General features: G+C 44.1%; 1 protein-coding gene across 1 annotated transcript in view; it reads right to left on the reverse strand.

The window, feature by feature from the left end:
- Positions 1-15,207, reverse strand: part of LOC8024319 (putative acyl-CoA synthetase YngI) — an 85,819-nt gene extending 70,612 nt beyond the window's left edge. Inside the window, exon 1 of the mRNA XM_040214673.1 lies at positions 15,117-15,207. Coding sequence (XP_040070607.1) covers positions 15,117-15,207 — 91 coding nt within the window. The remainder of the gene's footprint in view (positions 1-15,116) is intronic.
- Between the last annotated feature and the right edge of the window lie 318 nt (positions 15,208-15,525).

Consider the following 15,525-nt stretch of genomic DNA (forward strand, 5'->3'; position numbering starts at 1 on the left):
GCTCACACATCATTCGTTTATATCACATGAACCGTACTCAATTTTTTTCGAAAGAACCTACTGATGCCATAAATATTCTAAAGCATGTTATATGAAAATAGTAATGCCAACTATAATATCGGATAAAGTCTCTATAGTCTCTATATTAACAGTTGGAAGATAACTCTTGGACAGTAATCACTTCTGAAATATTCTGATGGTTTTGGACAATATTAAGTTCAATACCCGACCAATTTCCTCGAAGTAACCGGCCTCAAAATATAAAATAGATCCTTCATTCCACCACGAAATCACTGATTGCACAACAGATGAAGTATATTGCATGGGATATCTTAGTTTAAAAACAATCTTTTTACGGGGCCATTTTTTCCTACCTAGGACTTGGGGCCATTAGTTCTAGGACAATTTATTCCGGGAACATTTGTTCCGGGATCATCAGTTCCGGAACCATTACTTCTGGGACCATTTGTTCTCACACCCATGTATACATATATCTTGAATTTGTGTTTGTTTATGAAAACTGTTCACCACAAGTACAGGGCTTTAACAGGTGTGGGTATAGAAGAGCACAGGAACATACAACATCAGGACTACAGTAAAGTACATTATTCAGCGACACTCACTTAAAATAAAGGGGCTGAAATAGCAGAAACATTCAATATATTATCTAGCACTGAACAAAATTAATTCTCAGCACTCGAAATCTACTGCTTAGCAAAAACATTTAACTACTATTTATCATTCCAAATCAGTCATATTCAAAAGGGCGCTCTCAATTTCATCCAAACAGTTCAATGACAGAATATTTTGTGGGAGACAATTCCAGTCTTTTACAGTTCTAGAAAAAAAAAAAAACATTTAAAAGTGTCAATATTACATTTGGGTGCTTCAAACTGATTAGCGCTAACGTATCTGAGTTCTCTCGATGCCAGATCTAGAATACGGGTTAATGTTATACAGGTGATGAGAAAACATAAAGAAAAACTTTAGTCGAGCAATTTTTACACGGACGAAAAGTAAGGGGACATTGAGGTTGTTCAGCATATCTGTGACAAAATCAAGTCGCATGTATTTGGATAGACTAAATTGCACCGCCTTCCTCTGAACTTTTCCGAGTTCACCAGTTTGATTTCTGCTATAGGGGTCCCATACCGATGCAGCGTACTCCAAGGTAAGCCTAATATACGTTGTGCGGGCCATTAACTTCATTTTAGGCGGAACACTGTTCAGATTTCGTCTTAAAAATCACAACTTTTTTTATTGCTTTGTGATATATTTTATTTATGTGCTTACTCAAACTTATGTCTTTAGAAAGTGTCACACACAGGTATTTAAAACTGTCAACTTCAACCAAAGGACTCCCATCAAGCTAGTAAGTAAAAGAAAGCACATTTTTAGTTTTGTTAGTTATTCGTGCAAACACAGTTTTTGTGCATTAATTTTCGTCTTCCATTTTGAGCAGCTGTCCTGAATAGACCCAGCAGATGCACTTAATCTGCGCTTGTCGTCTTCCTTCTTGATTTTTGAATACACCAATCATCCGCAGATAGCCGCACAGTAACCCGTTGGTTTATTTCCGCCACGATATTATTAATGCACATTAAAAATAATACTGGCCCGAGTACTGACCCCTGGGGGACGCGCGAGGGCATTCATGATACAATTAAACAGTAACCGATAACCTCTATATACTGCACCCGATTAAATAAATACGCCCTGATTTACAATATCACGCTATGATTTACACCATGCAAAGAAAGTTTATGAAGTATTTCAGTGTGTGGTACTCTATCAAACGCCTTAGAAAGGTCAAGGAATATCGCATCAATATGTACACTCGCTACCTGATGAAGAGTGGTCCCCGCTCGAAACGTCGTAATAAACTTCGAATTAATAACTCCGACAGTACGCATCTTTGACTTATTAACTTTTCCCGGTCCATTGTTTTTATATCTACCTTACTTTACCTATATATATGTGTATAAATGTATATATATATATATATATATGTACATATATACATACGCTGTCGGAATTTGCATGGGACAGGGCAAGAAAGCAATTGGAGGGAGAATGATGTGAACATATGTAAAGATATATTCATAAAAGATGGCCTCTCTATGCTTTGACATTTCAATAACCCAGTTTCGAGTAGCCTGTCACCCACATACTCCACGTTTAAGTTGGTCATCGCAAAATGTTTTTCTTTGAATCCAGGGTGCGAAAATGCTGCCCCTCCGTGACTGTTCATAAACCGTGGGTAGACGTTTAGCTAGCTTTTTCTCTGCACCGGAGCATAGCCAGCTGCCTGGGAGTTCGCCTTGGTGCGTAGCCGAGGACGTAACATCCTTTCCGAGAAAAAGGCTTCGTTTAGTCCGCCCCGTGCTCGTCTACTTTATCTTCCTTCAAAATCTGTCGTATGGAGATGTTGGGCCATTTTGAAAGCTCGGCAGAGATATAGTGTCTTTCGCCTTGAGGCTGGACGAAAGGTTCACGGGCACTAGAGCATAGCCAACCTCCGGTGAGCTTGCCTTGGGGCACAGCCAAGTTGAAAGGGTCATTTTTGTTAGAAACGTCTTTCACTAGACTCAGCTGCCCTCATCTACTTTCTTTTCGCCTTCTTGCTTACGAATGGGGCCCGTCCCTTACAAAAACGGGTCTCAACATTCTTTTTAAGTTTTTAGACTTCTTATTGACTTTCCGCGATCCTACTGAATTCCTTTATAAACGCACTTTGTTTTGACTATTGTCAAAAAACTTTCAAAAGACAAAATATTGAATTTTTTTGTAGACTTATTTATAAAAAAATTAAAAAGACCTTGTAAAGACGTTTTTTCTATAGGATATTTTCTAAAAAAATTCAAAAGGAAAACCAATAGATTTTGTTTTGTAGACTTATTTATAAAAAAATTAAAAAGAACTTGTAAAGACGTTTTTCTGTAGATTATTTTCTAAAAAATTCAAAAGGAAAAACAATAGATTTTATTTTGTAGACTTATTTATAAAAAAAAAAATAAAAAGTTGTAAAACCGTTTTTTGTAGGTTATTTTCTAAAAAAATAAACTGAAAACTTATTGACATTATTTCTTTATAATAGTTTATAAAAAGAGACATTTTTTATTTTTTTATTCAGTCTGCGGTCGTGTGCGGGGTCCGATATGACGGATGTTGCTTTTTTTACTTTTTATTGAAAATGTGTTCACTTCTTGTTGGCTTTGATTACTTTATTTTGACTGACCTCCTGTTGACATGGTCAACAAAAAGTTTGTTGATTTTGTGTTGAAACTTTTTTTATGATTTTCTTCTGCCTGAGTCAAAAGAAAAGCTATTGACTTTCTATTAACTCTACGTTGGATCTTTTTCTGTTGACTTCCTGTTGAAAGTGTTATCAGAAATACTGCAGACGTTCTATTTACTCGTGTTTAAATTATTCAGTTGACTTTCTGTAGCCGGTGTCAAAAGAAAAGCTACAGACTTTCTGTTGACTTTTTATTGAACATTATACATCTTGACTAAATGTCAAAAGTCACTAAGTTTCTCAATAGTCTCTGACAAGTTGAGAACCGTAGGGAGGAGCTTCCGTTCTCCTGCCTCCAGCGCGAGCCTCCTATCCTTGACAACTCTTCGGCGACTCGCGCCCCTCGAGCTCGACTGCGCAGTCAAAGCACGACGGAAGGCATGGGGCGTGTGCTGGAGGCCAGGCGTTCGAAAAACACGCTTTGCCGTTCTCACTTCGTAAATGACTATCGTTGCATTATTGACCCTATTCAACTAGTAAAGAAGAGCAAAATAACTATTTTAAAGTGGAGCAACCGCCTTGACTAGTTTCCTCCCGAGTGGTGCTATGCAGAGAAGCGATAACATTTGTTCTATGAGATGTTTTTGTGGATGTTGTTTTAGCGGCTACACGAAATTATTATTAGTTGTACCAATGCTTTTCAGTAAGAGATAGAGTCCACGAACTTGGAAACACTGTCTTTCTTTTGACAGACTTTCGAGAAGGAGACCGGAGACTTGGAAACTTAGTAAGTGCTGAGGGGGTCACCGGCCAAATGATTACCTTCGATATGTAGGCTATATAAGGCTCTGGTGCTGTCAACATGAACTGTGTTTCTCGTGTTGAGTGCTTGATGGTGTTTGTGTTTGTTTACATTGCTTATTTGTGGGATGTGTATGTATCAAATCGTAACGAAATTAAAAAATATATTAAAATATTTACTGTTTTTTAACGTTAATCTGCGGTTTTGTCAAAAGGAATTCAATAAAATTTATGTAAGAAGGAATTCAAAAGAATGTATGTAAGAAGGATATGTAGGCTATGAGGCTCTGGTGCTGTCAACATGAACTGTGTTTCTCGTGTTTAGTGCTTGATGGTGTTTGTGTTTGTTTACATTGCTTATTTGTGGGATGTTTATGTATCAAATCGTAACGAAATTAAAAAATATATTAAAAATTTTACTGTCTTTTTTAACGTTAATCTGCGGTTTTGTCAAAAGGAATTCAAAAGAATGTATGCAAGAAGGAATTCTAAAAAATGTAAGTGGCCAATTTTAACTAGGAGTTAAATAAGTTGTCAAAACAAAGTCTAAAAAACGTCAAAAAAGTTTAAAAAGAAATTCAAAACGACTCCAGAAAATTTTCAACAAAAATTCAAAAGAATTTAACTACAGATTTTTGTAAGGGGTCTCAGTCTATCTTTTCTTAATTTCTTGTTTTCTTTTAGAGCGAAGCTGAGTTGGTATTTTTCCCCAGCAGCCGGGCGATCCGGTGCGGTCTCTCGCTGCATCTCAGGTGCACAGCTCATCCCTCCTTCCTCCGGTGCTGGCCGCAAGGGAGAGGGAAAGCTTTTCACACGGGCATGTTAGAAATACATGTTTTCAAGTATGGCCTCAGGGCGTCACCATCTTGCTCAATTGGGGTCCCCATGGCCATTATAGCGTTGCTTTTCCGTTCACTGTTAACCCTGCATTAGGAGGGAAAGGGTCACATGCGCGAATATGCTCCAAAGTTATGAGAACAAGAAGGTTGCCGAACGGCGAGATTTCGGCGGAACGCACTTTGCGCATGGCAAGGCTGTGGATATTTCAGACTAATTAGTTTGTCATCAGTCGAATTCATGCAATGCCTGCCTCATGCTGCGCAGTCATAAAAAATGTATGTGTACTCTGTTCTGTCTATACAGGTACGCAGCCAACAGATCCTGCATTCGGCATGTTGCTAGCCGCTTCAACGTCTCAAGAGGAAAAGGTCTCCTATCATTTCATGCAATTCAGCCCCCTGAGAATGGCGGGAAATACACACTATCATTTGTGGTCCCGATGGGCATGCCTTGTCGCCTGCACTTTCGACTTCCCAAAAATAATTTATTTACATGCTTTATCGTATAGGAGACAACAGTTGTGTATCCCAAGGGGCATATCAGTGAACTCGAATCGCAACTAGGCAGGTTATTCGCAAAGGTTCACATACACCGAGGAGAAGCTGCGGTTGACATTACAAGCCATGGCGTCGGTCTGCATACACCACGATACACACACTTATCAGTTCTTCACTTTTCTGCATCAAGCTAGTCGGTTCCGCAAAGTCAAAGCTTTGGCTTATTGTCGAGCAGTGGTATTCGAATATGGTCTTTATTTTGCGTCGTGGTTTCAAAACATCCACGCTGGTTTATTGAAGACACATGATCTGAAATGCATTATGGCGCATGTAATAATAAAACCAGCTTTGCATCACTGTCTGTAGAAATTCCATTTCTAAAAGTGTTTCCAAGCCGGGCTTGGCTCTCATTCAAGATTACAGCTATTTTTGAACCATTGCACCACTCTGGGATTCCCAGACTTCTAGTGGTGTCTTGTACACTATATATTGTAAGGGCAAAGAGGTGAACGGTCTCCCCTATGGGTGTTTTACGCTTTGCCATTTTACCTCGAATGCATAGTTTTCGACATGATGCAAGAGTAGAGGAGGTGTCTGCACAGCGCTGACTCGCAACAGAGCGAACGTGGTAAAGGTTTGCTGGCACGTCCTCCGCACACCCTGAGATGGTGCAGCAGTTTTCGGGTCCGTATGGGGCGGCGGCTCCGAAGGGGCAGTCGGAGAAGCCTGCCTTGGTACGGGCCAGCCCACGGCCCAGGGGCTGGCTCAGCTCGCAGATCGGGCTCGGAGTTCAGAACCACAATTATGAAAGGCGCAGGCCGGGCTGGGTTTCGAATTCATGCTTACAAGGGAGGCCTGGTAGTCTACGAACATCCCAAAAAGCTGTTCCAAGAATGCAGTAACAAAACAAATGTGGTGTGCTAATACTTAGTTGTGTTTTTTTGTTTTTTTTTTCTTCTTTAGGTTGCTAGTTTTACGGGCAGCAGACTTTTCAAAGCGTGTGTGTCGTCGAGCGGCATGGTGGTCATTTTCGTTGCCTGCGGTGCCGCCAATGCGTAGCAGAAGCTTCTCTCTCGTGAACATACGCGGATGCACAAAGCACACCCTCGTAGTGGAACGCCACCTGTACATACGAGTGCGAACCGCATCCACAATACGAGTAAAGAGATCGCTTTTCTCGAAATTATTGTCTTAAGGTCCATTTTCGTTCAAAGCGCGTTCTCGCCAACCCCGACTAAACGCGGACTGTAAACATTAGCGTTATGCGGGCCGTGCTGGACTGACGGTCGGAAATTGGCAGCGGGCCGCATTCGGGTGGGAGACAAAGCGACAGCGGGTCGTGCAGGATCGGGTGGTTTAATATTGACACATGCAGACCTCTAGGCCGTAAGAAGTGTTCGTCGTATCGGGGCAATAAAACAATCTCCTGTGCCGGTCATGCATCAGTTCTGCTGTGCAAAGTTTTTGCTGTTCTTAGTGCCTAAAGATGAGGAATGCCTGCGCATACGACAACGTGTTATTCGGATGAGATTGTGTTATCTATGTGTCAGACTAGGTCTGTGAGACAATGTGCCCCTGATTTTGTTTCTAAAACATGAACGGCGCCATACAGTGTTAAGGTCCCTCCGCACATCCACATTTGAGTGCGTTGTGTAGCGGGAACCGGATGCGTTGCGTTGCGAAGAGCGCTGGCGCAAAGCTTGTACACACAGTTGCGTTAACAGGCATTCAAGAGCCAATAAGAGCGCGCTATCGTCGTTAGCGGCTCACCAGTAGTAAGCGGAATCCACGGCAGAATGACGCGTCCAGCGACAAGGTCGAAATGTTCGATCTTGAGGCAATCCCGCTGGCTTCCCCGACATTTTATCAAACTTGAACACTCGCAGCCTTGGAAAAACCGTCCCCGCCTCTCCCCAAAACAAAAAAAGCTAGTTCCGCCAGCGGAGAATTGGATACGCCTCGCCCAGTGGCGCGAGTGAACACGTGACCCTACTCTCCTCTCTCGGCTTCTGATTGGTCGAACGCACCGCAACACTTCAAGGAGTTGAGCGAGTCTCGACTAGCTTGCGTCGTGCTACCGAGTGTTGTGGGAAGGCGCTCGTTGTATCGCAAGCGAGCGCTCCTGGCCTCAACGACGCCGCAACGCACTCAAACGGGAATGCGTGTATGGGCCTTAAATGTCCTTATGAAGGCGTTTTGTTTGAAATCAATGATAAAAAAGTAATATTAGTTATGTGTTCAAGGTGTAGACATTGGGAATCAATAACTTTGCAAATGAATACACAGTTATATTTGGCACCACAAGGACCCAGACGTCTTGTTATTCAGGTGTTTGACCATATTGCCTTTTATTACCAGCCATGGCCTCCCCAAAGTGCATGTAGAACTACTGAAAAAGTTGCTGGTTGCCATTCAGTTTTATTGGTGTCTCTGTTGGCATGTACCGATGGTGGTGCCTGTATGACAGACAAAGCATGTGTTTAAGCTGTTATTATGGTTATGCAAAGATTATACAGCTTGCTTTGTAATTTTGAGGCTACTGGCTGATAACAAAGCCACATTTCTGTTATGTTCTACCGTGCGAAAAACTGTCAGAAGTGCCCTTGTGTTGTTAAAAATTTTGATTTGAAAAGGTTTCACTGCATGGATCATACTAAAATTGTCAATTACTGCGGAAATCTGGAGTTCCAGGCAGCGTAGGGTGCATTGACGGTTCCTATATCGGCACTCACGCCCCTGCTAAGATCCGGTTCACCTACGTGAACCGGCACAACTTCTCATCTTTTACAAAGCGGGCGGTTTGCCACCGTCGTAAGAGATTTCTAGACGTGTCCACCGGCCACCCTAGCAAAGTATACGATGGGAGGGTGTTCCGCACGTCGAGAATCGCTGCAAAGCTCCCTCATATATGCAGCGTCGACAAGTGCCACATACTTGGCGACGCTGCATATCCCATCAGGGCTATTTGTTGACGCCCAATAGGAACTGCGGGAAGCATACAAGGAAGGAGCCATATTCATTGAAAAGTGCTCAGGAACACGAGTTCTGATTTAAAATGCGTTCGCTGACTTGAAGAATTACGTTAGGCATTTGAAGCAGCTAGAGTTTTGGGGTGTAGAATTTTAAACGAAGTTTATTATTGGATGTTGTGTTCTTCACAATCTTTTTATTGATGGTGGCGAGGACACTGTGGAGGAGGACGAAGACGAAAGCGCACTACCAGCCCGCAGAGTGCCAAACGAGTATGAAGATGTTCCTCAGTAGCTGCCTTGCGAAAGAGTAGCGAGCAGAAGCGAAAGGCGTTATTTGCGCAGATGGGCATTCAGTAATTATTATTCCTCCATTGGCTACAGCTAACCATTTCAGTTTCTTTGGAGATATGGATGAGGATTATACCCCGTCTCAAAATAACTTGGTAACCGGTAGATGTCATGACACCTCCAAGCGAAATGGAGTAATGCACTTGTCTATGCACACCGTCAAAGCTTGGCCCTCAATGCAGAACTGAAATTCGTTTTGCTCAGTGCTCAATTGACTGAGGAAGATTGTACGTAGCATTTACCGTTTACCAAGTTACGCTGAAAGAGCAGTGTTGCTCAAAAAGTTCTGCTTATAGTTTTATTGCCTATTGCCGGATATCAAAGGAAAATCGATCTGTTATTCTATAAATGTTTGCATCATTAAGCGTTTTTTATACTTTTAAAATCTTTTCCTGCCCAGCCTTTCATGGAGAGCTGTAACTTTGTATGTGATGTTGCCTAATGTATATTTCAGTGACACATTCAACTAATAAATTGTATGATGGGTGATTTTTATTCACTGGGGTCCATTCGTCTGCCTTGTTGAACTCTGTTGTTATTAACTGTTGGCGATGTTGAGTGCCTCGGAAAGAAGGCGCATCTTTTCCGCACGCATTTCCTGTCGGTCTTTGTGCCTTTCCACATTTGCCCTCTTTCTTTCTTCCCGCCGCTCTTCCTTGTTCTCCTCTCTTTCTGTACGTCTACTGGCTTTCGCTTCCTCCTCTCGCTCGAGCCTCTCGAAAAATTGCTGCATGTTCAGCAATCTCGGGGCACTGGGTCTTGATCCGCTGTCCTTGCTGGTGCTATGTCCTTGCCGCTGGCTGCTGCGGCTTCAGCCACAGCTCTTGGTGGGATGTTCCTGGCTGCTGCTGTTGCAGCTGTCCCGCGGGGGCTACTTGACAATGCCGAAGTGGATTGGCGACAGCCTGAGCCCTACTTGTAGGTTCCCCCGTGGATGTCTCTCAAGACTTCGGTCTCAATGCTGTCGTCCATCATTCTGATTCTGTCCTGTCCAGCTCCCCCTGTGGTGATTCTCCTGATTGATTGTAATGGCAGACTTCCAGCCTTTTTCGTTTCTGAACACTTTTAAAACGAGTAATGCAATAATCAGGTGTCAAGCCATGTTTTTCTAATAGAACTGCTGATTTTTTTATAAATACTAGTTCTTTAGTTTTATATTTCTTGTGGGGTCCAATCTGAGGCAGGTACTTTTCATAGCAATCGAGCAGGAGCTTCGTCTCTACGTCGCTCGACTCGCAAGCTGAAGAAGAGAAACACGTCAGAAATGTAAAGAGGGAGGAAAGGTTACTTTGGCTCTAGATTTTGTTTTGGTTACCTTTCAAGAAAGGGAAACACATCATTTCTCGGCATGATCGATCAGATTTTAAAAGCGCTTTGCCTATCTCCCAAAATCCTTTTGTATTCCCTCTGCAATTTTTTTGGGTGGAAGTGCAAGGTATACGATTGCGCCACTTTCTCCACCTCCTCGTCAGACGTGGTAATCGTGCAATGGGGCGACATCGGGACTATACAAATGATATTCCAACTCCGCAAAACAAAGTTTTCGGAGGATTTCGACTGTGTTGGTAGCAGTGGGCAGACTCAAATTGTCATGCAACAACACAATGTGCTTGAATAGCACTTCTCTGACAGTTTCAGAAAGGTGTAAGCACACATCTTATAGCCGATCTTTGATTTCTGAACTTTTTATTGATCATAGGCAGGCATCCACCAATAAATATATCTGAAACAAGGCTTTGTGAAAACCAAGATTAATGTCTGATGAGGAGGTGAAGACAGCAGTGCATTCGTAACTAATAGTTAAACATAAAGAACTTTGAAGGGAGTACAAAAATACTTACACATATCTGTTTAAAAGCTTATCAATTATGTAGAAGAATTTTGTATTTACCTTTTTTGAGCTACTTAAGATTGTTCTTCAGCCAGAGTGCTGGCAATCTTTTACTACCCCTTACATATAATATCTGTATTAAAGTAGCCTCTTCCAATAGACATCTGTTGAGTAGTTCTGGGCAAGTTTTGTGACGTAGAGGAGCTGGCGAACATTGCACATCAATACAAAAAGCAATACCCACCCTACTAGTGAGAGTGATATGCAGCGGTGACACGATTCATTCGAGTGTGATGTATTTAGGTTATGGAAATTACAAAGCAAAGGTTGTTTCAAATTTATGTATTGCACTTCTGAGCGCCAGCGCAGCAGGTAATTGCATGCACTCCAAATCCAGACTGTCACACGCGCTTTGTTACCGCAGCTAAGCAGATGACATCTACATCACAGGAGCACTTGAGCGAATTTGTCGTGCATTCATTATGCGGGAACTTTAAAGACATTTTGTACCAGAAGCACTTTTCTGAAAATAAACTTCCGATGAAAACACGGTATGAAACAATCTGGTCATCTAGAATTCTACCATGTTCACAGTCGAAATTTTCGACTTTATTTTGTCTTGATATCACTCGCCACCAGCACCTTTGCATTTTCTTTCGCTCCCAGCTCTAGTCTGGGGGTTCTGCATGGCCTTATGTGCGACTGATTGCGATACTGCAGGAAGACTATCATTTCAACTAGAACAATAAACAATATTTAAAACAAATTTTAAGGTAGTACTGTTGCAACTATTAGCATCTTCTCCGCCTGCCGAAAGGCGGAAGGTTGTAGAGGCGTAGAAAACGACACAAGGTAACAACCCACAGGATTGTCAATGACCGGTGAGTAAAGAAGCAATAAGGAAGGGCTATGGCTTCCCGATAAATATCTTCTTACCGCTCTGACTGGTCTCTCCGTGGCCCGCGCGCCCACTAGCGATGGCTTCTTCTGTGATATTCCAACAACCACGGCAGTTACGGTGGGTCTGTAAAAAAGATAAGCTTGAGAATAGCTCCAAAAAACTGTCGTTCTGTGACAAAACAAGCCACATGAAACAAAGCAGAATAATAAAATTGGTGCTTGCTTACCACTTGGCTCGACAGCCTCTTCGTTTTTAAGGAAGGAGAATAGAAGGTTTGGCCGCGCTACGGACATTCTGGCAAGCTTTGCTAGAAGCTCCTGAGCCATTGCTGCCGCTCGTGCGTCGAACACGTGTTAGCGCCACGATTGCGGAAACGTCTTCGAAACGACCGCGGCGGCCGAGCAAAGGGGATTCCCGGGCAGGTGGATGACGGGGAGGCATCCGCCGATTTCGGAGCAGTGGTCATGTTCTATTGGGGATCCGTAGGCGGCGCGACCCCGTTCGGATCGTGTGCTCCATACCGGACCTGGTCAACTGATCCCGGCGCGCTCCAAAACATCCAGTGGAATTCGCCATAAGATTGACGCAACATAAGATCGGCCTTCAGCACACGCTTCTTGTCCGTACCCAGGCAGCACAAAACGTCGTGGAAACGTCGAGAAAAAGTCCCGGACGTCCGTGACGTCCCGCATGACTTCGATCACGTTTTTTCGACGTTGAGGTGACGTCCTTATATAACGTTTCATTAGAGTCCAATCAGTGACGTTGTGACGACGTTGTATTTCAACTCAAACGTCGTCAACGTTCCCACGACGTCGATGCACGACGTTCTCACAACGTCTAACGCTCACGTTTCTTTGACGTGGAACTGAAGTTCATAAATGACGTCCCATTATCGTCCTGTCCGTGACGTGCTGGCGACGTCACGTTTCAACTTTAACGTCGTCATCGTCGCCACGACGTCAAAACAAGACGTTTTAACAACGTCGAACACTCACGTGTCTTCAAGGTTAAAATAAAGTCCAGGGTGACGTTACATTATTGCCCCGTCAGTGACGTTTCTGCGACGTCGCGTTCATACCTAAATGTCGTAAACGTCATACAAGACGTGCTGGCAACGTCGACCACTCACGTTTTGTTCGTCGTTTTTAGATTTTGCAGCTCAATATCCAGCCGCAGAATCAGTGTGGTCAAGGTGACAGCGCTCAAGAGCCGCAAACAAAACTTAATTTTTGAGAGGTTGAGAAGTTTAATTATTTATACATTAATTTGCGTATTTCAAGAAGCTATTAATTGCACATCGATGACGCTAAAAAGGGCATTTACAAAACTCAATGTACACGGAAGAAAAAAAATAGTATGAAAGCATGCTGGGAATATCATTCCTTTTAGATGTGCTTGTTATAATTTTGGTTTGTTTAAAATATTGTTACGGGTTTAATTTGCGAAGCCCATGGGGTCTAGGACGGATCGAATTGTGCCATTCTTGTATTTTGCACGCGCGTTGTCGTCTTCCATGGGTCCTGGGCCCTGGCACGCGCCTCAGGGGCGCCGCTGCACTATCCCCTCTCCAGGTGATTTCAGGCCTGCATCCTTTCCTAGGAGCATCCATACTGCTCCGCGACCACCCGAGATTGTTTTAAGGCTCGTCAATTTCTCTTCGTATTTTGTAACCCCATGCTCACCTGCGCACAAAAAAAAAAAAATTCACATCAACATCGCAGTTCATCTATAACACCAACTTCCAGCGCCTTAGCGCTTTCGGCAGATCGGGGCGCAGTCTTGTCACGTGACTGTCAGTACAGATCTGGCTTTCGTTGCCACTGGTGACGTACCCAAACGAAAATCGCATGCGCACAACTTCACTGCACACTTGCGCATTTTTGGAGCTGACTCAAAAAAAAAAATGCCCGGCAATGACGAAATCCGGTAGATACTGTCAACGGTTTGTGGAAATTGACATTCATGATGCCAACCTCTGAATGGCCCAGATGACGGTCCAAAATGCGTTCAAGCCCAGTCCGCACTTACGTGCCGAAAAAAAAACAACACACAAACAAAAAAAGAAAGAAAAAACCAGCCTGCACGGCGCGAGAGAGAGGGGGAAAGGTAAGCAGAGGAGATGGCATCTCCATAGAGCCCCATGCGATGCGTCGGGAAACTCGGCAAGAAGAGGGCGAGAGAGAAAAGTGGGGGAAGATAGCGACGACGAACAATTGACAAGCCTAAGTTCCGGGGGCACGTATTTTCGCAGTCGTTCCCAAAATATTTCACTGAATGTTCTGTTCTTCGAATTGGCCCAGAGAGAACAGCTCTGGGACCCGGTCCAGCTTTTTCCGAAAGCCCGGCCGTCACGTCTACGGGTCTACGAGGCAAGCTGCTATGTCGCCGTGATATTTTTTTTTTTTCGAGTCTGCATACAGTATAAGCGCTGCGATTGGATGAGTCGTTCAATTCGCCCCCATGAAGAAGTCGGTGATCGCCAAAAACGCCGTCGTATTCAGTCACGGCTCGAGGACCTTTTTCAAGGCCATAACGCTTCACACGTTGAATCATACTACTGCTCGGATCAAGGTGCGTGTGAGGATATGAATGACGCCCCCCAGAAAACAAGTGGCAGTGCACATAACGGCGCGTCAAGTCCAGTCTCCGATCAAGACCCTTCAGACGCCTCCGACGATCCCAATCAAGAACGCCCAGCGGACGGGATCCCCCTTCTGAAACCATTCCTGTGCACGCAGCGAAAGTACCAGCTACGCGCAATGGGACGGCTAAAGCACGCGCGTCAGCGCATTAATCAGAAGCAGAACGAGGTAAGCGGCGGAACATTCCGCGCCGCGTGACATCGTCTCTTGTTCATTTATTTACGTGAATTTGTTTGTTCTTTTATATCTTTGAGGCTGGCACATCCAGGGGCGTCTTTTGGAGGCGCTCCGCTCCGTATTGCATTTCGTGTCTGAACATGCTCAAATAAACAGTTCGTACCAAACCTGTGTTTTAGTTACTTCCTTCGTACTTGCATGATAGCAACTTGCCTTCGCAATAATACTAAAAAAATACTTTTTTTTTTTGGAGGGGGGGGGGGGGGGGGACACAACGTTTTCCCACGACGGCTAGGGAACGTAATTTGGAAAGGTTTCTCGACGTTCTGTGAACGTCGTTGGTAGTCCGGATGTCGTAAACACACGTATCATAAACGTCGAGGGAGGACGGAACGGCGCACTGAGACGTGCATGTGACGTGCAACAAACGTGATTTGGAACGTCCCCTCGACCTTCTGTGCACCTTTTCTCGCGGACATTTAAAGGTTTCATCGACGTCGAAGGAAGGTAACGTCCGGACCTTCGACGTTTTACGACGTCACGTTACAGACGTCTTCGACGTTCCTTCGACGTTTTCTTCACGTTTATGTGCTGCTTGGGTATAGTCCGTTGCTGCGCACGCATGCTCGTCATTTCAAAGGAGAGCTCTCGCTGGAGACGTCGCTGATATATGTTGCAAAAGATGTAGTTCAATCTGGTAACTGCACTGGTAGTAGTGTATAGCATGGTCCTGTTCGTAAAATTCGCATGACGCACGTTTCGATGCGTGACACGGCCGCTTGATTGTGTGGCCGTGTTTAGCAGAAGAACCCGGAAGGCGAGAAAAACAATTCTCTTTCTCAGTCAGTGCACTGAGCGGCTAGTACCGACTTGGTACAGTTTCGATGGGAATCTGTAGAAGTTTACTCCGGGGTTCTTCTTGTTCTTGAGAGTTGACGACGCAACATTACCGTTCATGGCGACGTTTCAAACGCATGAAGGCCGCTTGCTCCTGGTTTCGACATTCTTAGACGAAGGACAAATTACTAGCTTGCGGCGAGTTCGGGTCTCCGTGGTAATGTTGTGCGGTGACGACTACGAGCGACACATTTTATGTCGTAACCACGTGAACACAGAAATAGCAGCTGGGTGCAAAGGCCAATAGCCACCCGAACAATTTCGCTACTGAGCGCGGGTGGGGCTTGCGCACTCTATCGCCCGTTACCGCAGGACGCCACGTTAGGTTCAAAGCTTCAGCGCAGGAGACCTATGGGGCTCCCTTTCCGAAGGTGCTAT

Source organism: Ixodes scapularis, unplaced genomic scaffold (genome assembly GCF_016920785.2).
Source record: "Ixodes scapularis isolate PalLabHiFi unplaced genomic scaffold, ASM1692078v2 PGA_scaffold4__175_contigs__length_147842914, whole genome shotgun sequence".
Lineage (NCBI taxonomy): Eukaryota > Metazoa > Arthropoda > Arachnida > Ixodida > Ixodidae > Ixodes > Ixodes scapularis.